This window comes from Colias eurytheme, chromosome 14 (genome assembly GCF_061535395.1).
Source record: "Colias eurytheme isolate Ceu_HAF_F1 chromosome 14, ilColEury1 Martin Lab GWU primary, whole genome shotgun sequence".
NCBI lineage: Eukaryota > Metazoa > Arthropoda > Insecta > Lepidoptera > Pieridae > Colias > Colias eurytheme.
In genome coordinates, this window is record NC_142993.1 from 8,157,067 (window position 1) to 8,185,055 (window position 27,989).

Sequence of the window (27,989 nt, forward strand, 5' to 3'; positions counted from 1 at the left end):
AAAAGAAACATTTAAAATATTGGAATTTTCGCGGCCGACTGAGCTAAATAAATTCGTGGGTATCTAAAAAAAATAGATACACTAGATAATTTATTATGTTGCTAAAGTAGTAATTACAGGCGCAAATTATTCCTTTTTGAAATTTTCGATATTGTCGATAGAGGCGAAAGTAAAGCACGGAAAGCACTGGACCGATTGGTGTGGTCCGGTGGTGTGGCGTGTCGATCGCACCGCACGAGTGCGGTGGTCCTGGCGCACCAAGTTCGGACGTCTATTAATGCTTTTACACTAGCCATCCGTGCATTCGTCTTGATTGCCTGTGGCTCTTCTGTGGCTCAAGGGAAGGGGAAACTTCAAATTAATTTCAAAAAATCACAATCACATCACACGTGCATCACACATGTTGACATGTCATAAATGTTCAAAATGTCACAACAGCTGCAATAATATTGCTTTTGTGTTTACGGTTGTGTCTTTTGTTAACAATTTACAAATAATAAAGACTTACAAATCACAATATACACTACTTACAATACCTTATTAATGTTATAGTTAACAATGTGTCTCATTTCAAAATAATTTTCTATGAATATCAATTTATTATGCATCTAGAATCTAGAATTCTAGATGATAGTGACTGTGATAGTGATTAGTCTCATAGCGGCAGTACACATGGGGCCAAGGCGTTGGGCCAACGTGTTGGGAAAAAATGAAGGATATCAAGATTCCTGTTCACACATTGGCGTACTGATCATTCTGCATTGGCGCTTCAAAGATGGACGTAGTCCGTAGAAGTTCTTGCAGCCGCGGCAATTTATTTATATACAGTGCGTTTAATTATTACGTACATGTGCATCAATAACAATGAGTGTACTCTGCCGTCTGCGATGATACCATTTTCCAATCTCTATTGTCCTTTTTTTATATCTGTATAAATAAAACATTATTATGTTTAGATTTTTTCAAATGTTTAAAATGTGTACATTTTAGGTACATTTAATTTAATTTTAACTACCTATAAAACGAAACTTTAAAGATTAGATTTTAGATATTATTATATTAAATGATAATATTATTTATGTAGGTAATAAAGCACAATTTGATCAAAATCATGCTCATTGTATATTGTTATTTAATTTTTAAGAACAAGTAACTTTTTAATACTATTTTACTCATTTTATAAATATATTCATTTTTTTATCGCATTGTATGAAAGTGAGATAAGAAAAACATCTAGAATAATATAATAAATAGAAAATAGAACATCTAATTTTTTGAGTCATATGGTTTTATTTTTGTGTAGTTCATGCCGTGGATTCCAAATTATTCCTTCATGTCGATACAATTCTACGAATTGTAAAACCTCGGCGCCGCCATCGCTATCGGAACATGGTTAAACGTAAATTTCATTGACGCGCAACGATACTGTCTCCGCTGACGAGTAACAACAAACTGAACAAGACACCAACGTGTGAACGCTGTTTGTGGAGCGCGCCAAGATCCTTTGATGTGTGCACAAAAAACCGACAACATTCGGTTGGCCTGCCAATATTGGCGCCAATTATGCTAATGAAGCCAACATACCGCCAAGTGGCTCTCTACACGTTGGCCCAACCCGTTGGCCCAACACGTTGGCCCAATGTGTACTGCCACCATCAGATACCCAGTAGCTGGTCCGAGCTGTCAGACTGACGCGTGAGATCTCTGTCCGACGCTATCGCTATATCTCTCATTATCTGCTCAAAAAAAAATCGCGTGACCCATCCCTACAAAAACGTTTGTTGAAAGAAAAGTATAGCTCAGATTACGAAAAAAAAATACTGTTAGATAGGTAATGAAATGAGGCATCATTAGAGTAGAAAATATATACTTCGAACTTACAATTTCATATTTAAAAAAAAATGATAATACTTAATTGTACTTTTTTTTGTTAGATTTTCTCGCAATTTAATTTTATTACGACAAATTTATGCGCTCGGCTTCATTTTTACTTATTTATTTTAAAACTAGACTATATTTCCTTTAAAATGAATGCATAATATATACAAATTATACAGGATATGTCTATTATTTTTACTAATAAAAATGACTCGGCACGCTATCCGGATCGTTACGTCCTTGGCCATTGTTACGTTTCAAATATTTTAAAATGTTGAATCTGCGTAAATATAAGTATGTAATAGATTTATATTAGTAATTACTTAATCTAGATAGTTTCTAGTACGTATATAACGTATCAAAATATAAAAATATAGTTTCAACAATTCGTAAACAACACCGAAACCCGCCATGTTTGGAACGCGCATTTTGACCTACATTATTTGTTAAAAATAAGAACTTTGGCTAATGAAATACTACAATACGTATATATCACTGTAAAGAGAATTTTATATAGAAAATTATAACATATAACACACAAAGGAAGAAGTAATAACATTCAAGTAATCACGCCATTTTTGCGCAGCGATATTTTGCTCGGCACGGTGAAAAAAAGACGACCTTTGAAACTGGTCTGTCATTAAAACAGGACGTCAAATTGTATGAACCTTTGTTCTAAAGTAGTCTCTGGTTCTCTCCAGATAATAAATGTGACAGCTGTGGCACAGATACTCAACCAAATTTGAATAGGGCAAGCTTTACGACAGGTATAATTTATGGGCACGGTTGTTACACGGACTGATAAGCATAAAATTTTTTTTGTAACCTGAGAGCCCCTTATTCTCAAGTGGTTAGGTCTGCTAAGGCTGCCTGAATCATAGGAAAAGAGTACAGTAACAATACTGAAGACTGAACTTAAATTGTTTTGAATCAAAAATCAAAATGTCAAAACTTTGTGTATTAGGTTGCTCCCGAGAAGAACGTACGTTTAAATTATTAATGTAACCAATTTAACTCCTGCGTTTAATGATTACAATTAAACTTATTTACTACTTATAAATATAATATAATAGTTAGAAAAATATTCAATTAATTTTATATAGATGTAGTTTATAGGTTATAATAATATCTGTTGGATTTATGAAGTTTAATGTTTTCAGGTAAAAAGCTTCATGTTTTTCCAAATCCTGATAAATATCCAGACAAGTTTAAGACTTGGGCTGAAATAGTGAATAAACATAATAGTTCTGGTTTAAATCCAGATTACCAAAAATTAAGGATATGTGATAGACATTTTACTGAAGCGGATAAAAATCGAAATAACCGGCTTAGTCATTCTGCAGTGCCATCTTTGTTTTTGCCCAGTAAGTATTTATTAAATTAAAAAATCTTCAAAAATTGCGTTAAGTAATATTGAACGCTCCTTTGTGTAATGAAAATGTATTAGAACAACATCTTCAATAATCGCACACATTACGTCTTAAATGCTATATATATTAATAGCTTCACCATGCAATGTCATTAACAGACTTCAAAAATATAAGGAGGTTTTCAATTTGGCCGGTATTTTTTTATTATTTTTTAATACTATTGAACAAAATTATTTTCTTGGAGCATACTTTCTAGGTAGGTAGGTAGGATAGTAAACTTCAGCTATAAGCATTACTTTTTTATTTTGAATAGATGGGTAAAACTCACAAACTCTTGATGTGCAATTATCAACAGCTCTAAAGCAAGTTAGTACTTGGTTAATATTTAAAAATTTTCTCACTCAAGTCCACTATATAATTTATTTGCTAATGTTATTTTAAGTATTCATTTCCTCATTAATTTAATTTAATATTTTAGCCAGTTGCTCTTCTACACAGTTACCGAATGAAAGCCTTGAAGACCCAAAAATATTAATAGACAAGGAAAAAATCGAAGAAATAACAAATTCTGATGAAACACCAAAGAGTAGCATGATAGTGGAACATGATTATTGTTTTTCTACAAATCAAGATCTTGTATTGCAAAAAAGTAAGTAATCATAAATGATTACTTACCTACAGTTTAACAACTGATGAGTTCTAAATAAAATTTTTTTTATAATCATCATCATTTATTTTTAAATGATTGAATCATAATCCTACTTAATATAACAACAAATTAACGCAAAATCTTATTTCTAGCCACAAAAACACCTTCAATTGTCACTCCTACATTTAAAAAGAAAATCTATCAAACAACACTGAAAAATCTTCGACGAGAAGTACATCGGCTAAGGAAGGAAAACTATACGCTCATGTTACGTTTAAAAGACGCTGAAGAGTTATTATATACATATAAAGAGGATAAAGCAGTTCAAACCACAAATGATATGAATGAGTTAAATCACATGAAACCTTTGAAGAAAAAACATTGCTTTATTATGACAGAGGAAGGAGTTTTACATTCAGTGCCTCACTATGCTTGAAACACAACTATAGACAAAGACTTGTTTGATTTAATTTATGTTTAGAAAGGGTGGCATTGGCCTCTTGTATCATAAAAAAACTATTTTAAGTTAATTTAAGTACTAAAATCTATGTGCATAAAACATTATAAAATAAAAACTATATAAGTACAATATACAACTTCTTATACATACCCAAATACACTTTTTGTTTGTGAAAATTTAGTTATAAAAAATATATGTACATAAACAGAATTCTTCTTGTTTTACTAGTATTACTAGTAAAAAATAAGAGACCAATGACTAGGTCACTTTTAAACAATAATATTTGAGTATTATATTTACTCCATTGAAGTAAATGGTGGGGGTGTCAGTGCCAATTTTGCAAAATTTCTTTTGGACACTTGACACTTGGATGACTCGGTCCTGAGGGGCGAAATAATGATTGCGTTGTTATTATTTTAAATGTAATAAAATGTAGTTTGAGTTATTGGAATGGTATATGTCCGATTACTGTAAACAGAAAAACAATGTTTTGTGTGTGCACACAAAACTATACATTCAACTATTTGTAAGACATATCAAACATGAAAGAAGTTGTGAAACTATGTATTATAATACATTAAATGCATAAAATAGACATAAATATATTTCTGATACTTACCTATAATTTTTTATTAAGGGGATCTTGATGTAAATGTTCAAAGGTAAAAAGAAAGAACATAGTCATCAATAAAATGTTTATTATTAAAAGTAAAGAATATTTCACAAAATAAAGTATTATCTAAAAAATCTAAAAATATGTATAACTTTAACCGGTATTACATTATGATAAAATGATAGATCATGATAATTTGATGCTATATCATTCAATAATTAAAATAGAAAATGTGTTGTGACATGAAATTAACATTATTTTATAAAAAGTAAAACAATGTACTTAAAAACATTTGTCATTCAATAATAATAATAATGTCATTACGGAGAAAAATAATAAATTGTATAAAAAAAATTAGGAACAGAAAAGAAAATGCGAAAAAATTGAGCATTATACATTACATATGATATTCCTTATGAGCTACACATTAACAATCTCTTAAATATAAATTGAGATAAACTTCAATCACTTATAGCACCATAATTTGACCTTACATCGCTTTAAATCTCACCAACATGTACTATAAGGCTTACAATCTATACCTTTATTTACAATTACTGCATTCTACCAAAAATGGCACAGTTTTATTGGCATGATGAATTTATAAATACAGACTTGTTCATTTTATGGGACGGTTGTATAGGCAGTGTTTGCAATTTTAATTATTTTATACTTTTTAATTACAAATAGAATTTATAAGTATGTGTTTGAATAATAATTAGGTTCACACCATTTTTATTTCACTAAATGTAATGTGTATTAAGATAAATTTGACGAAATTCAAAGGCCAACAGCCATTTCGGAGAATACTATAATCTGTCTTACAAGCAGTGGTGGGTTCAAATATTTACCATACTATTATTGCTTATTTACGGTAACTTATATTTACAAGTGCCACTTTTAAAAGCATATAAACCTATCACTTTAATGTGCGTTTCAATGGTTGACTTTTAATTTGAAAAACTTATTTTATCACAAAGATTCATATTGCCAGCTTATTTTGTAAGTATAAAAATGCATTGGAAGACATAGTTAAAGTAACAAAATATGATGATGCCGAGATATGTATTACTATCAAATAATTTCCAATATAAATGCTAGACTAAAGACAACCTCACATGTTTAAATGTGTTTTTAAGCCAAAAATTATCAAAATAATGAGAATGTAATAAGCACTTTTCTAAATTATGTGTATCATCTGTAAAGCCACAAAGATACAATGAATTAAAATTTTACTAAAACCATTGTCCGAGCACAATTCGTTGCCTAAAAAGTTAACATTAAAAAAATGGCAGCTATTCTACTAAAAAATTGTTCTAAATTATAAAATTATGATTAAAAAAATTATCTAAACAATTAAACATTTGCTCAAAAATGAGATCAGAGAGCACATTAAAAATATCTTTCGATGAAGCTTAAAGCATTACATAGAATAAGTTATAATAACTGATCAGTATTAATTAAATATTATACCTAAAATACTTTGAGACAAATAACTTGGAGCAGTATGTTACTGGTGAATAGTCATTTAAAAAATACCATTTTTAGTTTCTTTTTTATAAAACACCTTGCATTTAAACTGGAATGATTACATATATATCTATCACTGACGAAGGAATTATTATTATAATTTATAACACGTAGAACGATTGGCTCGCAATTATTGAATTGAGAAAAATTACAGGAATGCATGTGACTCATCACACAAATTTGACTTTATGTCGACAAAATATATTTCCAGATATTTTAACTTTTCCGTATACAAATCTAAAAAGAATGTTAACCAATAGACATCAAGAACAATTAAATTATCCGTGTAACTGTACGAATAATTGAATTAATATTTCCTGAAATTAATCTGTAATTACAGATTAATTCCTTAATTTTTAACTTAAGGTGCTTGTGAGTCCATTAACGTCATGATATGAACATGACCAGTGTTATCAACGGTTACGAAACAGCAGAATTTTTCATCATGGCGGATACATTTTGCGTACATACCGTAGAGCTTTATGCACGCGAGTATCTCTTTCCTTTTCGATCCTTCTTTGCATCTGAAATATAAGTGATTATGATGTTATAGAAGAAATTGTCGCGTATATGTTACACTAGCTTTCCGCCCGCAGCTGCACCCGCGTTTTCAAAGAAAAACCCGCATAGTTCCCATTCCATTGAGATTTCCGGGATAAAGCCTATCATATGTGTTAATGCAAGTTACCCTCTATATGTGTGCTTAATTTCATTGTAATCGGTTCAGTAGTATTTGCGTGAAAGAGTAACAAACACACACATACACATCCTCACAAACTTTCGCATTTATAATATTATAGTAGGATAGTAGGATTTAAGACAAACGGTTCTGTTGATTTCACCCAGGCACAAGCAAGTATTTCTAACCCTTATGTGAAGCTTACATAAGCGGTGCCAAGTATAATAAAAACCCGTTCATCCAAACATTCTTAAAAATCTTCGGCTATCATCCGCGGGGCACAGCTAGTATTATACGAAATTAAGTATCGCCGCTGCATTGGGCATGTCATGTATTGACAAGTTTTAAATCTCGTTTGTTTGGTTCAACGCCCTAATTCCCGATTTGAAAAATTATTTCAGTATTAAATAGCTCATTCATTGAAGGATAGGCTAATAGCAACGGAACAATGCGGGTAAAACCGCGGAGCACAGCTAGTAAACAAATAAAGTAAAGAGAACTCACGTCTTCCGCTTCCAGTGCAGTTTCCAGTGATAGTGCGGGTCCAGTGGACTGTCGCCGAAGAAGAAGTGCGTGTTCGAGTTGCTGTCGGTCGGCGTGAGGCCAGTTTTAGGTTCCAGTGGACTGGCTATCGGTGTCACTACGTTCCAGTTACCTCTGGAATATTATACAATAAGAATTATTGACGTACAATTATACGCAAATAAACAATCGCAATCGAAAATTGCCCGAAGCAAAACTCTGCCTACCGGTTTATTAGTCAGTTTTCCGATGAATGATACCATAGATTTTAAGCCATGGTATAAGGTGTTAATTTATTTAAATTATTGATAGACAAGATTTATAAGACGTCGCTGAGACATTAATTTAATGGGTGATTGTCACCAGAATGAATTTGAGAAATAACTGGTAGTCATCTTCTTTGTGTAGAATATATGGAGAAAAAGAAATTTATTTCACCATAGACAGGCAAAAGATCTCAAAATTAACATACTTTTACCTACGGCTCTGCTTGTTCCACACCCATCCTAACCCTAATTTTAGAAAAATTAAAAAAAAAAAAATCCAAAAAGCACTAACTTCCACCCCCGGCTCGGCTTGCTCCGTATCAAGTACGTAACGTTCCACCACACGACATCCGCGCCCACAGTGAGCAGCACCAGCGGCGGCCCGTCGTCTACCTGCCGCGTCGGTGACGGCGAGAAGCCGCACCACTGCACTTTGCTCTTGTGGTGCTTGAGCAGACGCACTTGGCGTTTTAGCGGTACGTTCCATATCTGAAAAGAGTATTTTTATTTTATTAAATTATGGTTATTAAAGCTCTTAAATTAAAGATTACTAATATTAAAACGCGAAAGTGAGTTTGTCTTTTTTTCACTTCACGTTAACGTTCAATTTAATGATTTACTTAATTTATATATTAAACTCACAAATTAACTTTGCGATGCTAAATTGCATTTACATAATAATTCACAACATATATGCTACAAGCTAGCCTATTGAACCCCAAGCGGCCCGATCGGTCCCAGAAACAATAGATTTTCTATTGTGTCTGTGGTTCCGGGGCCTGAGTTACTAGATAACAGTCAAACATATTACATATTTAGAACTGAAATTAAAATTTTAACCAATTTTCTTTTCTAATATCTTACCGCGACATCACCCGAATCGAGTCCCATAGCTAAAATATTGCCATCTTCAGTGAGCGCGCAGCAAATAATCCTGTTGTTGAGTTGACTCTCTTGTATTACTCGTAATGATACATGATCCCGTTTCTTTAATTCGAACGTCTGGAAATGTATTATTTTTATGTCATTTGTAAAATAAGGGAAAGGATGGATCTTAAGATCCATTAAAAAAGTAAATGAGTTGACCATTACATAATTTTATTACTTAAGTTTACATATACATTTCTTAATATTGTTAGTAATAATAAAGATTAAAGGCATATTCTTTAAAATATAATGTGGTGTTAAAAATAATTATAATTAAACTTAAATTGTAATGAAAATTCATCAAACATGTATTCTTCTGAATCAGAAGATAGAATAAAGTATAAAACTAAAAATGTATATGCAGCTCCAGTAATCATTTCAAAGTTTATTAATAATTTAGCTAATTTTAATAATTTAAGGCGTACCTGAAAAGCCAAATTACGGTCATCGCATATAACAAGCACGTCCTTTTCAAACGCGGAGCACCGTATATTAACATCTGCTTGCTTTCCATTCAACACGCTAGACAATTTTAGATCTTCGTCCCATAGCTTTATGGTCGCATTTGACTCGATTGTAATTAAGCCTATATCCTTCAACCAATAGCAGTCTACGAGGTTACTTGGCTTGAAAACTTTATTATCTACGATCGTTCGTGACGTCATACTCATTTCGCTGCTTGAGTTTGAGATTTGGTCAACTTGCTTTTTCTTTACGCCTGAAAATAGTAAACGTAATCAATAAAAATTGAATTTCTACTTATTTTTGTTGTAGAAACAACGATGTAAGTACCTATTTAATTGAAAAGAATTATTATGAAAGCATTAGTCTAAGTCAGCTATACTCAACCTTTTTTTACCTTGGGCCACATAATTGCTACTGTTTAACCTTGCGGGCCGCAGTAATTTACCTACATACCTATGTTACCTACGCGACGTCATCAGCGAATAGTCTATCTATGTACCAAATTTCATCAGAATCGATTCAGTGGTTTATTCACGAAAGCGTAACAGACAGACTGGGTTTCTTTCGCATTTGTTACTAGTGATGAAGCGAAGATTATGCGACAGTTAAATAAAACTATATAATAAAAAAATTATCATTTATTTCTGTCATAAAAATTAATGTGATTTTTGACATTGTAACAAATTTTTGACAATTTTTGATAAATCAGGCACATAGTTACTGCATGCTACTCTCAAGACGTCGTCTAGATGCGAATCTGTAAGCCGAGATCTGTAGACATTTTTTGCATATTTCATTTTTGAATATGAGGATTCACATAGGTAAGTTGATGCAAACAATGTCAAGAGTAAATGTGCGCAATTTTTTAACGTTTCATAGCTATCCGGTACTAATTTCCAAAATTCTTCATATTGATGTGTCTCTCTTTTCTCTTTAAAAATCGCCTCCAGATTCGTATCATTTTTTAAATCAATCAGATCATCAGATAATTTTACATTATCAAAACCCAATATAGTCCAGGAGGAATCGGCGCATGAGTACCGAAAACTATTCCACCTCAATTTTTTTACGTGATCCTCTTCAAATTGCCCTACTGATGATATAAATGCATGTTGCCATGGGGCAACCCGGTGCCATATTGTTTAAACCGAAATTGTTTAAACAATTGCAAGGAATTGTTATTTTTCAACCGGACAAATTTTTTTTATATTTTTTATCGAAATACCAATAAAAAAGGTCCAATTACTTTTCACGATAAAGTTAATATTTTCAAAGATATGAATTTTTTAAGGTTTGAAAAATCTCAAATTTGGGTACTTTCGACCCATGAAAAATATATTTAAAAAAAAAATAATATATAAGTAATATTTTTTTTTCAATTCTCTATACAATAGTTAATAATATTGTTAATAGAGATTTAAGAAAATTTCATTGTTTATATCTGTTTTTTAATTGTTAACTTCGCGCGCTCACAAGTACGCGCCGCTTACCTTTAAGTATCGCCGTCTCTCTCTTACTCATGCGCTGCATCGGCCTCTCTGTGTCTTGAATCATTATTTATCATTTATCTTAAAAACTATCAACTTTATCAAGATTTCTAAAGAGAGCAATCTTATTAATAATTAAATTGTCTACAATTTGTTTCTTATATATTTTTTTCTGAAATCAATTTTTTTAAAGTTATTTAAGCATAAATTGAAACATGTAATTAAAATTACTTTTTTGTCAGTTTATATTACTTTTTTGTTATTGAAACAGCAAGTAAGGTAAAAGACCCAGTTATTGACACTGGCCTAGTTGTTTGACACTCGCAATTTGATTTTAATTAAAAGAATGAAATGTTCTCAAAAAACCAAAGATCTTAAAATTTTTAATTCAAAAATTATATTTATTAATTTATTAGAATTGATTTGTTTTTTTTTTAACTAAAATAAAATTTAAAGTGTCAATAACTAGGTCTTTTACCTTATTAATTACATTGAATAACTTCTTCAAACGAAAGTTATAGATGGAGAAGTATGAAATAATAAAACAAGATTTAAAAATAAGTATTTATTTATTATCAATATTATTTTTATATATTATATTCTTACAGTCTTCTGAATCACAACCACATAGAAGTATGCAACTTATATTATTTGTGAGCGCGCGAAGTTAACAATTAAAAAACAGATATAAACAATGAAATTTTCTTAAATCTCTATTAACAATATTATTAACTATTGTATAGAGAATTGAAAAAAAAATATTACTTATATATTATTTTTTTTTTAAATATATTTTTCATGGGTCGAAAGTACCCAAATTTGAGATTTTTCAAACCTTAAAAAATTCATATCTTTGAAAATATTAACTTTATCGTGAAAAGTAATTGGACCTTTTTTATTGGTATTTCGATAAAAAATATAAAAAAAATTTGTCCGGTTGAAAAATAACAATTCCTTGCAATTGTTTAAACAATTTCGGTTTAAACAATATGGCACCGGGTTGCCCCATGGCAACATGCATTTATATCATCAGTAGGGCAATTTGAAGAGGATCACGTAAAAAAATTGAGGTGGAATAGTTTTCGGTACTCATGCGCCGATTCCTCCTGGACTAATAATGCAAGCTCTGTTGTAGTGGCTACTTCTAAATGCCAAGGATTTTCAATTAAAAGAAGACATTTCTTTATTTTACGTAAATCCTGAAATCTCTTCTGAAATTCGTTGCTTAATGAAAATAAGTAATTAGAAATATAAACCAGATTTTCTGGGGAAACCTTAATTCCATCCTGTTGAGCTTTTATCAATGTTGGAAAATTATTAAGATTTTCATGTTTTATTTCTTCGATATACATATGAAGTTTGTCTTCGAAAGCAAACACTTTACTTGCCATTTGAGAAATAAGTTTATGCTCACCTTGTAATCGACGATTAAGTTCACCAAGTTTTTCTGTTATATCGCAAAGAAACGCTAAAAGACACCACCAACTGTCTTGCTCAAGTTCTTTATAAACTTTATTATTTTGTTGTAGAAATAATATTATTTCGTGCCTTAAAGCGTAAAACCGTTCTACAACTTTTGTCCTACTCAGCCATCGCACTCCGGTATGTAGAAGAACATCGCCATACTCACTATTTAATTCTTGTAACATGCTCTTGAATTTTCTATGGTTTAGTTCTCGTGCTCTAATAAAATTGACGATATTTACAACGGTTTTCATTACGGCGTCAATTTCTGGCACAGTAGTACGTGCTGCGAGGTTTTCTTGATGTATGATACAGTGAAATGATAGAAGATTTTTAAGGTTATATTTTTTTTTCAATAGTGAAATAAACCCAACGTCGCTTCCAGTCATAGATGGGCATCCATCGGTGCAAACACTTACCATTTTTTTGATATCAATGTTATTTTTATCCATAAAAGTACAAATAGTATCAATATAATCAATTCCTCTGGTTTGACCTTTCATGGGCAGAAACTTCAGAAAATCTTCTCGAACGATACTCTGTTCCGTACAGTACCGTACAAAAACTGAGCATTGTGACGTCGAGGAGACATCGGTGCTCGAATCAAATGCCAAGCTGAAATATTTACAATTCTTCAAGTCATCTATGATACAGTCAGAAATATGCTTCGAAATATCTTCAATTCGCCTGACGCAGGTAGAATCTGAGAGCTGTAGTTGCCTGATTTGCGATATTATCTGCGTTTTATTACTAAATTTGTCAAATAATATATTTGAAGCGTTTATAAAACACTCTTTCACTATCTCAGCGTCGGTAAATGGTTTCATATGTTTTCCTAGTAAGTAACAAATTTCGTAGGACGCTCTTGTCACCGCTGTATCTTGTGACATTGAGACTGCCATAATATTCTGCTGTTGCTGCAATGACTTTTTGAAGGAGTGCAACTTTTCTTTTCGCAATGCAGACCCAACTGGAAAACTATTGCTGAACATCTTATGTTTTGTAGTGTAGTGTCGCATAATATTATATTTTTTTAAAATCACACTTTCGCGGCATATTAAACATGTTGCCGAACCGTTTTTGTTCAAAACAACAAAATATTCCTCTTCCCAATTGTCTTGAAATAATCTATTTTCGTCAGAAATTTTACGTTTGCTCTTTGAAGATACACCAGCCATTTTGATTAAATGTTCGTCACAAATAACGTAAAAACTAATTATCAGCCGTAACGTAAGGTAACTATTACTTTTACTACGTTCGAAAAACTATTGTTTCAAGCGCAGCGCATAACTGACCGATGATGAGTGACAGACGACGCGCGGGATCGGGCGCGCGTGCGGCAGGGGCGGGGGCAGGGCGATGTCGCTTGGCTCAGCGGTCTCACTGTCGCGTCGCAGTCATCGGTTCCCGCACGCACGCCACAGAAAATACATTTTTAACTCCGAGCGCACTCAAGAGTGATCTGTGTGTACGCATTAAGGGAGAAAACATGAGTAAATGCGTGAATTAATAAATACGTTAATTTTACGTAATTTTGGGCCCTTAACGTGGCTCGGGCCGCAAAAAAAAGCGCAGCGGGCCGCAGGCGGCCCGCGGGCCGCTGGTTGAGTATGGCTGGTCTAAGTTGTTAGCAACATCGGTCGAAAATATTATTTCTTGTATTCGTTATCAATCACTACAATGTATATATGTATACATATATATATATATATATATATATATATATATGTATATATACACTGTTAATAGCTTGAATATCTTTCTCTTATATTGCCCGGTGCTATTAAAACAAGCGGGCGATCATTCTAATAACATAAAGTAAAAAAACCCTCACCCTGCCAATTATTAAGCAACTCTTGCGAGCCCAAATTACAATTGCCCCTCTGCAACATTTCCGGTTTCCAATCACCATTTTCCATCAACCTATACGCCATAATGCATCTATTCTTTCCCGCCACTATTAAAACATCAGGATTCACGAAATTTAAATATTTCACAGCGCTATACACATCCATTATAGTAATATTCTCTTTAGTGCGTAGAGAGAATTTCCGAACGATGCCGGATTGTAAGCCGTATATAACGTGTTGGTTGCAAGGCGATATTTTCACTGTTGTTATGATTTCTTCGATGTCTGTTGATATTTCGGTTAGTATTTTTCGACCTCGCATCACCTGTTGTAAAAACGTCAATTCAATATTAGATAAAAGATCTATATTTTATATGTATAATAGGAAAAATCTAATTCACAAAAAAAAAATGGTAACACTTGGCAAATGGTAAACCTATGCTCTGACGATTCTAAAGTGCTTCTAGAAGAATAAATAAATGTTTTAGTGTGAGTTAAATATTAATAAATAAATAAATAAATATTATAGGACATTATTACACAAATCGACCTAGTCTCACAGTAAGCTCAATTAAGGCTTGTGTTGTGGGTACTAATACATAACATTCTAAGCATTATAATGTGTAATGAATTAATTTTAACAAAATAACTATTCTAAAAGGAAAACAAAATTGTTAAATTACACTTCGAACTTATTACTATATTCCACAACAAAACAAAGCAATTTACCTTAATCCAATTCTAAAAGCACAACATACCTGTATATTATTCTTATCATCGACTACCGCTAGCAATGGTTGTCCTTGACCTTCACTCCCATTACAAATTCCCTTCAAATTGAGCGGTTTCAGCATATGCCTATCTAGACTCATAGTGCTTTTTAGTATTTTCTTAACTTCCTTAGCACTGGCGAATGATTGGTGTCTTTGTGGGGTTGTGTGCGTGCTGTGCGGGGAACTGTTCGCTTGTGTGGGTGTGTGTGATAGTGTTGCTATGAAACTCGCGTCGAATTTCGTTGTTAGGCGGACCTTACTGGAATGTGGAGATAATTTTATGAAGACATGGAAATTTGTCGAATTCGGGTTAATATTTGAAGAAAAAAATAATTTTAATGCTATATTTATATGCTATAATTAAAATTAAAATTGTAGGTTAAAAGTTATTTTTAAATAAGCAAGTATGGAGAAAATTGTGCTGTTGCTAATATTATTTGTAAAAAAAAGTTCAGTTGGGTTGAGAACATTTAAGTCACAAAAAACCTCCAGATTAAGTAGCAATCAGAAAACATGTAAATTATTTATTACAAGATTAGTAAATATATAATTTTCTGGTGATATCAATCAAAATATTAATTCCAATATGATAACGACAACAATTAAAATAGTAATAAAATTATTAACAAGTGTATGTAAATTTATGTGACAATTTATCATGCTTTCACATATTATATGTATTATAATTATTACAATAAAAACTTACGCATTCTTATGAGCATTCTGAGACACAAATGACGGATCTAAGAACCAAACTTTCAAAGAGTTCTCAATAGTACCAGTGCCTGTTAGTAATACGTCGGATCCGGGCTCAAAATCGTCCATGAGGAACTCACTCATCGCCATTGTTACTACATTCCTGAAATTTGAGGTTTATTATACTTTTTTCTATATAGAATGAGGTATAAACTTAACCTGTATAAAGTGAGACAGTTATAATTGAAAACAAATTCTATGTCGGTTAACATAAAATAACAAGGTTCCTCAAATCCACATTTCCTTTTAAGTATAATATCGTGTTTGGATATTTCTATCCTTAGAATACGTAAATTTCAACACGTAATAATATATGTAACAAAACATTTATAAATACATAATAATTATTGAAATCAATTCACATTCATTATGCCCAAAGTAAGAAAATACTCACCCTCTCCGATTTTCCAAATCAAATATATGAGCTGACGTCTTAAGATCAATGCACAGTACTCGACTATCATCAGTAGAAACAAACAACAAAGTTCCAGATTTGTTCACAACCATAGACAGAAACGACATGTTAGGCTTTACACTTTGAGCTGTTATTATAACCCTGCCCTTACACGTTGTGCATGTTTGCATTATATAGGTACTCATTTTACACTCGAATTCCGATATTTCTCTTTCTTTTAACGTTATTATTTTGTTATCTGAAACAATTTACTAGTATTATAAAGGTTTGTGTGCATATTTGGTTTTGAAAGTGGTGAGAAGGTGTATTAAAAGTAATAAACAATGTGCAAACATTTTCAAATGAATGTTTTGAACTTTCGATATATTTATTCAATCATGTAACAAACTTTTCGATTTAAAAACTGTAAGCCTTTGTTATAAGTTATTTTTTTGTTTATAGCGCACTATTAAAATACATAAATCGTAAATACCTTTAGTAATACTCAAGCCATAATTTCTACTTTACAACAACAACAAAAAAAGTTTTATTCAATAACAGTAAATAAACTCACCAGAAACAACCAATATATCCAAAACTAAACCGCTCTCTGCAAAACTATGCCTCGTTTTCGTCTTCAAGTCGATAACATCCAACGCGTACGAACTCACGCCCGCAGTCGCAACTATCACATGCTTATCAAAACTACACAACACACAACACAAAATATCACTGTTCCTATACAAATTGTCTATAAAATAATGCACTTGTCCGTTCGTCTTGTATATTATTATCTCTTTGGCTGTGTGCGTGATGATCAGTTCGTCTGTGTTCGCCCAGCGAGCGGATATAAACGGCCCCAGTTTAGGTTGTATTATTGTGTTTGTCGCGTCATTGTTGTTTAACGGTTCTTCGTTTTCTGTAAAATAATTATATCCGTTATTATTAAATCCATAGTTTGTTAGGTACTACACCAATTCTATTATAATGCACAGGTCACTGCATTGTAGCTCTTTAAATAAATAACAATACCAGCCTTCTTCATCAACCTCGTCCGGCTTCCAGCAAAAAAAATAATATAAAAATAAAATAAAAGCTTACAATTCTACAACAAACCTAGCCGTGTTCCAAATACACCTCGCATCTTACAAAAAAAAAACTACCAATCTTCCTCAACATATCTGACCGCATTCCAAATACACCTGGCACCTTAGAAAAAAGCCTTTTTAAATAACGTCATCCACATTCCAAACCAGCAGCTGGCACCTAAGAAAAAAAAAAACAACTGGCAGCTTACAAAAAAAAAACCAACCTTCCTCAATAACTCCGTCCGTATCCCAATCAAGCTCGTCTACATAAAACAACGCTAGAGCCCCGTTACACGCGAGCGCGGCCACACGCGCGGGGCTCGCGGGGCACACGCCCACCCACTTGATAGCGGAGTCGCCGGTTTGGAGCTCCTTTTTGAGCTTGTTTGTTGATATTTCGAAGAACTGCAAGCATAAATATATATTATGTATTATTTATAATTTTAGAGAGACTTAATTCGTAGTTATTATAATAATAATGTATGAAATTAATTAATGAGATAAGGAAAAAAAATGACACTTGAAATAAAGATAGTTTAGTTGTTGACTAACCATTGTACGGCATGATAAGAATATTAAGTTCTCCTCAACTTGTACAAAAGTAAATATTCTACACTAAGAGCTAGCGCGCACGAGCAACTTTGTCTCCGCAACTATTTTGTCTCTCCCATCAATTTGTATGGCGAGTTGCGTCGCTACGTGCGCGCACTTTCATACTAGCCCATGGGTGGAGAGACAAAATAGTTGCGGCGACAAAGTTGCTCGTGCGCGCTACCTCTAATCGTGAAACTTTGTCTTTTTACATGATTTTAAGTAACATTATTATAAACAAATGAAAATTTAACAGCAGCAACGTAAATAAAGTAATCTTGAAAACCTTTATAGCGCCAGTGACAGTACCCGCTACGACATAATTCCTCAGAAAGCACACCGTCGTAATTATTTCTTTGGCGTCTATCGTCGTGTGTTTTATTTCTTCAACATTTTGCTCGTGTCTGCAAAATTCATGAAAATAACTAAATTCTAAAAACACAGTATCAAAATAAAAATGTAATAAATTAGAAAACGCATAGATAACAGCGATATCTCTCAGGTAAGGACTATTGTCCTCGCAATACGCACGTCATGCACACGGTTTCGTCAAATGACTTGCATCTTGCATAGAAACAATCAAAACTGAGTGCACGAAGCGGCAACGTCGCTCCAGTCGTTCGTCATGCGTGTATGTCACTACTCGAACAACTCTCGTTAGTTGAAAGAAAACATTTTCTATTGATTGACGATTGCATGAAGCAGCGTGGACACAAAAAAATACGTATATCGTCATTTGTAAGTTGCATGCATTCGTCGATAATTAATAGGCGTATCTTAATGTATAACGTAATATTTTAGCCGTTACTATCGAATGCTGAGACGTATACACTATACAATATCTAAACATGTACTCGTGTATACTTTACACAATTTTTTTTTGCGTCAATTTGCGAATAAAACTGATTCCGATATTATTCCGTTATAGTATTTAATCAATTTTACGAAATTATTTTTATAAATTACAGACAAGCTAAAATAATATTCATAACATTGCTATTACCAAAAATTAAGAAAATGATATACTCACAAGAATTCAAAATAAACTTCATTCCTATCACAGCCCTGCTGTGCTACAGATGATGCTTTAGTATATAATATGCCTTTACTCTCATGTTGTAGGATACTTTGCACTACATCTGTGCTAGGCGAGCGGTATAGATCCGTTCCGTGTGTACTGAGGTACAAACGGATGCTGTATAGCAGTTCTCTGTCTAATTCCTGTGGGATTTTAGATGTTATTTTTAGTGTTAGTTTTCCATTACTAGAAATATTGAAATATTATTACGTATACTTTGGTACTAGATAAATTAATTTTTTTTTGAGTCATATGGCTTATGCCATATGACTAAATATATAACGGTAAACTGTTTTTTTAGCAAGGAAATTTTAGTGATAACATCAGATATTTTTAATATTTTTTTAAATCATTTTTATACATATGTATTTATTTCTTAAAAAAATCAGAAAATAATAATTAAACAGAATACTTGCCCCATCAACAATATGATCTTCATATTTCCGCAAATCCAATATGACATCGGCCGGTCCGGTCAACCTCACTTTATTGCCCAGGAACTTGAGGTCCAAAAACAGTTTACCAAACAAAGTCCATAGTTTATTCAAATTTTGCGTATGAAATAAATGATAGCCGATATAAAACGCTATATAACCATCGTCTTCTATTTCTTCGGGAGCATTATCCGAATCATATTTGTAACTCTTTAGGAAGTCTCTATGCAATCTTCTCACTTCGTCTTCCGAGACTGTAGTTTTTAAGTAGTTCATGATTAAGTCATGTACTTCATAGATATAATTTCTTTGTTCTTGGTCATAGAATTCGATTATTAAGGATTTGCTTCGTAGCTGTTTCATAATACTTTCGACTTTACTTATGTCCTTATTCCACAATTTGCTCAGCACCTTTGCCGATACTTTGGCATTGTCCGGTAAAATTGAGAGCATTTTGAATAGTGGTAAAATATCTGGTTTGAGGGAATTGATGCACATTTCTATTGGTTTCATCGGATTGCCGTTTTGTTTAGATAAACTGTAAAATAAGGAGCTAATTATAATATGAATGCTATTATCACTGATCATAGTTTTAAGATAAAAATTTCAATTATGAAACGAATCTGTAGAACTTGTGAATTATAAACTCCGAATATTACCCTTTTTGAATTTTGGACTTTACCTTTTATTTACGCTCTTTAGTACCTTGCCCTTCTAAATGAAAAAAATTAATAACGACGCAAATATAAAACAAAAAACTACAAAATAAACGGCTCGAAAGACTTACAAAAAATACTCCTTTTTCTCCAGTTTATTCAAATAATAATTCCAATGCCTAGTATCATGGACTAATCTCTCCTTATTCTCTGCTAATTCTGCACCAATTAGAGCAATATGGAACGGACTGCCTTTGCATATCTCGTGCAATCGTTTCGCTTGTCTGGGAAGCTTTGATTCTGGTATGTCTATACATGATGATATGAGGGACAGAGATTCCTCTTCCGTGAAATGGTTTTCTATCTAAAATATGATATTGGGAAAATAAACATAAATACGATATGGTATAATAGCTAGCATGTAAGTCAACATATGGGCAAGTTACTGCATCTTAACTGCCATTAACGAGGATAATAATATAATAGGGTTGATTTTAAAATAAATTTTCATTATTCTTACCTAATTAAGTTTAGACTTAATGTCTAATTTTGGCCAATGACCGAGTCTAATATTTATAAAAAAATCAAGTAACATTTAACATGTCTCCCTCAAGAATTCTGTCATAGTTATAAAAATAATAATATTAATATTTTCCTATAAAATAAAAGTTAAGGAATCTATTATTATACTCACTCTAACAATCTGCGGGTGAAACGTAGATATCACATCTGTATCCCTTGTAGTGACCAAAATCTTACACCCAACATCGAATGCATCCAAACATTTCTTTTCATTCACTTCATCGAGCACCAATAGTGCTTTCTTTAAAGCCGGGTCTGAGAACATAGCTCGTAATCTATCTTTTAGTTCCTGGCAGGTCCAGTCTGTACTCGATATTGAGTCTGCGTTCGAACCGATACTAGACATCGATATTGAGGAATTCATGAAGGAATTGTTCGATTGATTGCATAGTATTGATGCTTTTCGGTATAACCTGACAAAACAGAAAAAGCGATATAGAAAGTAAAACAACTACATAAAAAATTGATATACAGGGTGTCCCACTGTTGGTATACTAAGCTCAAAGGAGGTTATAGTTTTGCATACGCTGAGTACGTAAAAAATAATTAAAAAATTCCAGACGCATTTTTTTTTCAAATAGATGAATTCTTAAAACTCTATGTGTACACCCATAACAAGCGAGCCGCCCAACTTTGCCCCCAGCACGTGAGCTATCGTTTAAGATTATGTTTTCATAGATAAAATGCTCATATAAGAGAAGCGGTATATGCCGGCTGCGCGAAGCTAGAGAAGAAAACATGGATTTTCAGGAAAAATTTAGCAAAAAATTTTGGACGTAATTTTTTTTTAAGTATTTTTTACGTGATCAGTGTATTTAAAACTACAAGTCCCTTCGCGCTTAGTATACCAAAAGTGGGACACCCTGTATAAATAACAGCTCCCACAATCGTGCGTCCTCAACGGAGTGGAAGAGAAAAGTCTAAGCTGCATCCGAGTTTTAATATATTTTTAATTTTTAATATAAGTAAGTATATTGTTTAATGCGGGTAGATACACATATTTGTTAATGTAAGTACAAAATCTGCACGATATATTTGAATAAGAAGTACAAAACAAAAAATAATGCTGATGAATCCTGATAAATTATAATTGACTAGTGTGAAATTAACCATGTGTGTATATATAAATGAGTAATACCAAATATGAATTGACGAATAGGCCGCCTAGCCCATTTAGTTTCAAATATGGTTAGTTACGTCGCAAGATTACTAGTTCCCATAAAAGGCTTAAGGGCAGTACATTTATCTTTCTGTATAATTTCGAATCTGGACCATAACTTCTGTGATTAATTTCCGTGTTTAAATGACCATAATGAAAACTTTCATAGCGTTTTTATCGTTGAAAAATCGAAGTGAAATATAATTTTTTAAATCAGTTTAATTGGAATCATTGTTCAACACGAATACTCTATACATAATCATCTATGAAATTAACATTTTTCACCATAACCCACTTACTTATTCTGTTGAGCGATGATATCATCTTCAGTCTTACAATTGCCGAGATTGCGCCAAAACACGACGCCATTAAAGTCATCGGTGACAAGTTCTGGATTGTTCCGCAGAACACTAATGGCGACACAAGTCTTGCCTGAACCCGACATACCATGGAGCGCCAGGATTTTGTGACGCGTTAGCGCTTTCAATTTATTCGCTACATCTTCCTCCTGGAAGTACATTTTTTATAGTAATAAAACAACATGCAAAATTGTGCACCGGAGATATATTCTTATATGTACGTCGGCACGTCATGATAGTCATGATAAAAAAGCGTAGTGGTATCATAAAATGAACGAATTATTTCAAAAACTACTCAAACAAATATTAAAGTTCTCACATCTAGCTATGACTTGGTCCTGTATAAGCTAATCAGAGCAAACAAATTTTTAGCATTCATTTGATTAACTGCAAACCTTGGTAAGCTTTTATTTTATAAACTCACTTTTTTAATAATTATTAAAAACTATTAATTGCCCACTACATACCACAGCAATCCGTCTAACGAAATGATCGGGCAGCCTCGGCACATCTCCCCTACTGATGCTATCCTCGAAGCTGTCTTCAATCATCGCTTTACTGTCAGCCAGCGCGAACTTCTTCCATATCCAATTGTAGTCCTTCGCCAAGCTATCTACGAACGCATCGTACGCACTGTTGTTGCCATTTTGTAGGATCGTTTTTATTAGGAAACGGACCCTGTCGGCTCTATCATTCTGAAAAGAGCCAAATTTAGATGAATTTCCAATACCAATACGTAATATGAAAAGACATAAAACGAAGGATTAAACAACACCCACCTCGAATGTTTACGTTATACCTATGTATATGATATTTTTTTATTTATGTAGTTTGATAAACAAAGATAAAACTTTCTATAAAACGATAATGCTATCACTACACTATACACATGCAATTAGATGATGTTAGTGACCGCGCAAAGGCACTCCTGCTGACCTCTAAACGGCAGTAGAGGAGAATGTTAGAACAATAGACTTGAGTTCCTCAGTTATTATCATCCGGGAATTCGGAATTGCCCAATACCGGTCCAGATCCCCTTTATCCGTTCCCTCTTGTTAGTTCATTGATTTTGTTGGCGAATAATCCAATACGCATATTACATTAAACTGAGGTACTATTCGATTATTTGGAAAGAAAAAATATATATATATATATATAGGACAAAAAGAGTTAAAGGACAGTCCCTTCTATGTATATTCATTATTCATATAACTAATGGGAGAATATACATCTAATAGATATTTTTAGAGCGTTTTCAGCTTTTTCACTTTATAATACTCGTAGGTATCTGTGCAATTTCGTAGTAGTTATTCAAGAAATAATAAGAAATACTCACCAATTGATAAATGTGATCGAAATCCTTATGAGAGATAGCTTGCTTACTAAACAATTCGTCTAGTATGTATCTCACGTCCAGATCATTCACAATTAACTGCTGATGTTGTTGCAATAACATGCGATTTCTAATATCCATTTTGTCTGCTTCTCAATCATCTGTGAATCAATTAGTTCCGTTTTTAATAACATGCTTATTACTGAACGATGTACTAAATATAGATACCTAGGTAGTTATTAAAATATGTTACTTTATTTTAAAATTCGATTTAGGATATGGTCAATTCCTAATGGTTATAGATGAATTTGACTTATTCTTGTGTATTTTCAAGACGATCATTCACCCGAGATTTCATGAACATTATCATATGAGGTAAAAAATCAGCCACAGGTTGCCCTACAACCTAAAGTTTAGTCTAAATCTGGGTAAGAGTATAGGGTACCTAGTCTAGTACCTATACTTTTTCGAAATCCTTGCAAGTTACCTCGATGTCAAGGACAGTATTGTCCTTGAATTAACAAGGTTTTAATCAATGTAATACCTTCGTTAATAAAGGTATTTAGTTTAATAGGTTCGTCAATTTTTTCCGCCAGTTTTGTTACAAGTACATCCATTAATTGCGTTAATTATGCATATCCACTCCAGTCGAGGGCACCTTCGAAACGGCTAATAGTCTTTGATAATAGCAGTACGATCACTGATTCATCCAAGCACTTAATGTTTATGAAAGCATCCATTGTTTAGTTGTGTGTCAATAGATAAAAGAGTGATAACAGAAACAGGAGGTAGGTACATACAATGTGGACATCACGATAAGGAATTGAAATAGAAAAACATTACGCATAAAATTTAAAGTAACGTGATTGATACAATGTTATATTTTACATGTAATTCGCCCACGCTTCTTTTGGGTTTCGCTTTTGTTATAATCTCACCGTTATAACTACTTTTCATGGATCTTGTGTTGAGAGCTGTTATATAGGATATCTTGGAACTTTGTTCAAAACTCTACTAAGTATCTTGGAACTCGATATCAAAACTTGAAGGGACATAGGGAATCGCAATTTGTTTGGGGAAGTATGGCCGTATTTACAAACAAGTTTAGGAGCGGGATACGTTCCGATGCTATTATTCAAAAATAAGACTTAATACCCGAGTTGAATTATTTAGCGATGTGGTATTTTCATTGTTGATTTTGTAGTAATTTAATCCCAACAGTAGATATCTGATCGGAAAGTTGTTTGTGAATCATCCCACTTTTGTGGCGCGATAATTTCAAATGCACGTGAGTAAAGCCGCGGTGAAATTAATTACTTATATTTAAAAGCATTCTTTAACAACAATAATATCTAAACATTTAATTCTCTATTGCAGACGTGAGATGAAAATGCGCAAAAAATGATATCGATGCGAAGATAGTATTTTTATTGTAACAAAATCCGGTGCCGAACGCGAACGTCAACTGGAGTCTACGAAGAAACAAATATTATACAACGAATTTACATTTACAGATTATAATAATTATAAAGTAAACTTACTTTTGCAGATGATTCAAGTAATAGAACAATGAATTAGAAAAAATCACAAACAAATCACCAACACCTTAAAGATATTTCCTTCAATTATTATAAAATCGATAAAAATTTCGACGAGCGTCTGATAGCAACAAATCGCGGCAGATTAATGAGTATTGTTAAGTTATTAGCATTCGGACCAAGTTTACGCTAAAATATTGAATGACCTTCATGATGAGTGCCACCTACACGAAACTTTACTGGGTATATACCATGTAATGAACCGCGAATTAGGTTTTTGACCGCACAACCAACTATCACGATTGTCAAGGTTGTATACAAACTATTGAGATGATAATTTTACTACAAGCAAAATTATGTGTGTGACGAATACAAAGTGTGATGTCAATGTGCACAATGTAATAAGATCATATTTGAAGAATGTTGAACGTTATATAACAAGAAATTTGATATCTTATTTTTTAGATTAAAACATTAAATTAATATCCTAAAAAAATTTGATCATATTGAATTTCTATTATTTGTTTTTCTAAAACAAATTATAGATGAGAGCATAACAAAGGTTGCTCTCATCTTATTTGATTTTTGTTATGCTGTGGCTATATTACATAGAATGAATCTGGAAAGTCTCTATCTATGTAAGAAATAAAAGTTTAGACTTGCCATCAAATATTTATCTAGTTGTTGAACTATCATTGCCCAAATTCTTTTTTTGCATTTAAACATAAAATTTAAGCACTTTGATTAATAACTTGTGAACACTGAACACCGAGACAAGATATTTGATATGTTACACAATGATTATTACTGATCAGATTTCATAGCATCAACAATTTAAAAAGAAATAATTAAAGTCCAATATTCAATTCCAAAGTTCTAAAGTAAACATTGGAACTCATTTGTGTATTGTTTTTCAACTTGTCAGTCCTAGGTTTCTTTTTTTTTAACCAACAATATTTTCTGTATACTTTAATTGATACCTCAATGCATTCCTATTATAAATGGTCTTGATAGACAGTCGGACACAACAAAGTGATCCTGTAAGAGTTCCGTTTATTCTTTTTATGGTTCGGTACCCTAAAAATAGCCTACAATTTATTATATCATGATAATTTGACGACACGGTTGGCGCAGTGGTAAAGTAACTGCCTACTAAGCCGACGGTCCCGGGTTCGATCCCCGGTCAGGGCAAATATTTGTGTGATGAACTCAATTATTTGTTCTTGGGTCTGGGTGTTATTATCTATATATGTATTTATAATATTATATTTATCGTCGCCTAGTACCCACAACACAAGCCTTAATTGAGCTAACTGTGGGACTAGGTTGATTTTGTGTAATAATGTCCTATAATATTTATTTATTTATTTATTTATTTATAATTTATTTTGTGATACCTCAACAAATTTTCTAGGTTAAGGTCAGTGGATCATTAGTCATTTGTCTCCGCTAGTAACATTGATATTGGTGTCACTTACAAATACAAGTAATTTGATAACAAAGTGATAAGACCAGGAATTCCCACATTATTTAAAAATTGGTTTGCGCAATGATTAAAATGGTGTTACCTAAATAGATTCAACATTGAACATTGATCGAAAGAACCCTTAGATTCAGCTTGTGGTCTTAGAAAATGTATGATTTATTAGAATTTTGTTTGTTTTCCTACAATTTACTATATAGTTGGATTTTGATGTTGTTTTAGTATGAATCATTCTTTGGAATGGTAAAGTTGCATGATTTATATGCTCAATTGGATGAAATAGTAAGCTATTTTCATTTTATTAGGATTTTATTTCTATACTTTGATGATAGTTATATATATGAAGCTGCTTCAGAGTATTAAGACCAAAGGGCGTATTCAGAAAGAAAGCTTGAAACTTGTAAGCGCTTATCGGCGCATGTCAGCGCTGGTAACCCGCGCAGGAAAATATATGAACATGACAAGCGCCGATAAGCGCTTATAAGTTTCAAGCTTTCTTTCTGAATACGCCCAAAGAGAATAATTTAAATTTTAAGACCAAAGAAAATATACAGTTCATGTCTTAAATGATTAATAAAACTGATAGTAACATTACTAACATACACCCTTATGATAATTTATATTAGATAATCTATAAACAAGTTTACATCAAAATAAATGGTACATATACATACTAAATAGTAGTGAATACACAGTTGTGGCTGATAAATTAAGTAACATGGAAAATACAAACCTCAAGCAGACGAGAGCACTCATACTCAATTGATATTGACAGAAGAGTACAACACATACAAAAGTAAATATGAAGTAAAATAAGAAATTGTATAATTTTGAAATCACATTGATTTTAAAATTTAGTGTTTTTATGATGTTACTGTGAAACAATTTTTTTAACATTGACATGAATAAACTTGCAAATACTGTGTACAAGATAATATCTTGTTAAAATGCTTTTAATAGAAATAAATGAAGTATGTGTTAACATTTATTATTGTTTAATTTTAATTGTTATTTAGTATAAATTACAAATGAAAATAAGTATGGATTAGTTTTAGTGACTCCGTATAGTCTCGTTACTGATTAATTATAAGTTGCGCGTAACTTGAGATTCAAAGTTAAAAATCTTTAAATCTGAATTAAAGGAATTGGTAGGTAACTAAACAATTCTCAATGATTACGATCAATTACGATGTTCACTAAATATACTTTTTTAAAGGGTATTGTACGATAGGTATACAGTTTCAAATATATAAATCTACGGGCTTTTTAGTTTATTTGTAACAAATTCATATTGTATTCAATATGAATATGTTTATTATGTTAAAACTTTTGATTTAGAAAATCAAATATGTAATGTTGTGCATGGTGCGGTGATTAATACAATGAAAGTTTTTGTACTTACCCCTGTAAAGGTTCATATAATTCGATATTCTATAAATAGGGTTGTAAGTTAGCTCTTGATATTGTTAACTACTATAATAATTTAAAAGAACACTATTTCCATTTATCATAACGTTAAAATTACACCACAACAACAAAGCAAACAAACACTACATACTTGTGCTTCAGATTAAAAAACTGTTTTATTTGATGGTTGATAGCTGTT

General features: G+C 32.3%; 2 protein-coding genes across 2 annotated transcripts; one reads left to right on the forward strand and one right to left on the reverse strand.

The window, feature by feature from the left end:
• The first annotated feature begins 398 nt into the window (after window positions 1–398).
• Window positions 399–4,451, forward strand: LOC149903005 (uncharacterized). The gene is made up of 5 exons (XM_090109557.1): window positions 399–658; window positions 2,729–2,860; window positions 3,039–3,242; window positions 3,727–3,897; window positions 4,050–4,451. Exons 2-5 carry the CDS (start codon window positions 2,821–2,823, stop codon window positions 4,331–4,333), a joined length of 699 nt encoding a protein of 232 aa, XP_089965683.1. The 5' UTR covers window positions 399–658; window positions 2,729–2,820; the 3' UTR covers window positions 4,334–4,451.
• Window positions 4,452–5,729: 1,278 nt separating this feature from the next.
• On the reverse strand, window positions 5,730–27,953 carry Dark (Death-associated APAF1-related killer). The gene is made up of 20 exons (XM_090109256.1): window positions 27,786–27,953; window positions 23,366–23,523; window positions 22,497–22,724; window positions 21,970–22,178; window positions 20,624–20,924; window positions 20,061–20,293; window positions 19,256–19,811; window positions 18,792–18,982; window positions 18,048–18,165; window positions 17,395–17,575; window positions 16,657–17,001; window positions 16,083–16,341; window positions 15,639–15,791; window positions 14,918–15,191; window positions 14,145–14,484; window positions 9,320–9,612; window positions 8,832–8,969; window positions 8,260–8,456; window positions 7,684–7,836; window positions 5,730–7,024 (listed from the first exon to the last, which is right to left on the reverse strand). Exons 2-20 carry the CDS (start codon window positions 23,501–23,503, stop codon window positions 6,862–6,864), a joined length of 4,470 nt encoding a protein of 1,489 aa, XP_089965382.1. The 5' UTR covers window positions 23,504–23,523; window positions 27,786–27,953; the 3' UTR covers window positions 5,730–6,861.
• Window positions 27,954–27,989: the final 36 nt, after the last annotated feature.

Coding starts and splice junctions, on each gene's coding strand:
- LOC149903005 (XM_090109557.1), top strand. CDS start 2,821: ATGTCAAAACTTTGTGTATTAGGTTGCTCCCGAGAAGAAC. Junction 3,243..3,726: donor GCCATCTTTGTTTTTGCCCA/GTAAGTATTTAT, acceptor TTAATATTTTAG/CCAGTTGCTCTTCTACACAG. Junction 3,898..4,049: donor AGATCTTGTATTGCAAAAAA/GTAAGTAATCAT, acceptor TCTTATTTCTAG/CCACAAAAACACCTTCAATT.
- Dark (XM_090109256.1), bottom strand. CDS start 23,503: ATGGATATTAGAAATCGCATGTTATTGCAACAACATCAGCAGTTAATT. Junction 22,725..23,365: donor TCGATCACATTTATCAATTG/GTGAGTATTTCT, acceptor GGCTCTTTTCAG/AATGATAGAGCCGACAGGGT. Junction 15,792..16,082: donor GATTTGGAAAATCGGAGAGG/GTGAGTATTTTC, acceptor CTCAAATTTCAG/GAATGTAGTAACAATGGCGA.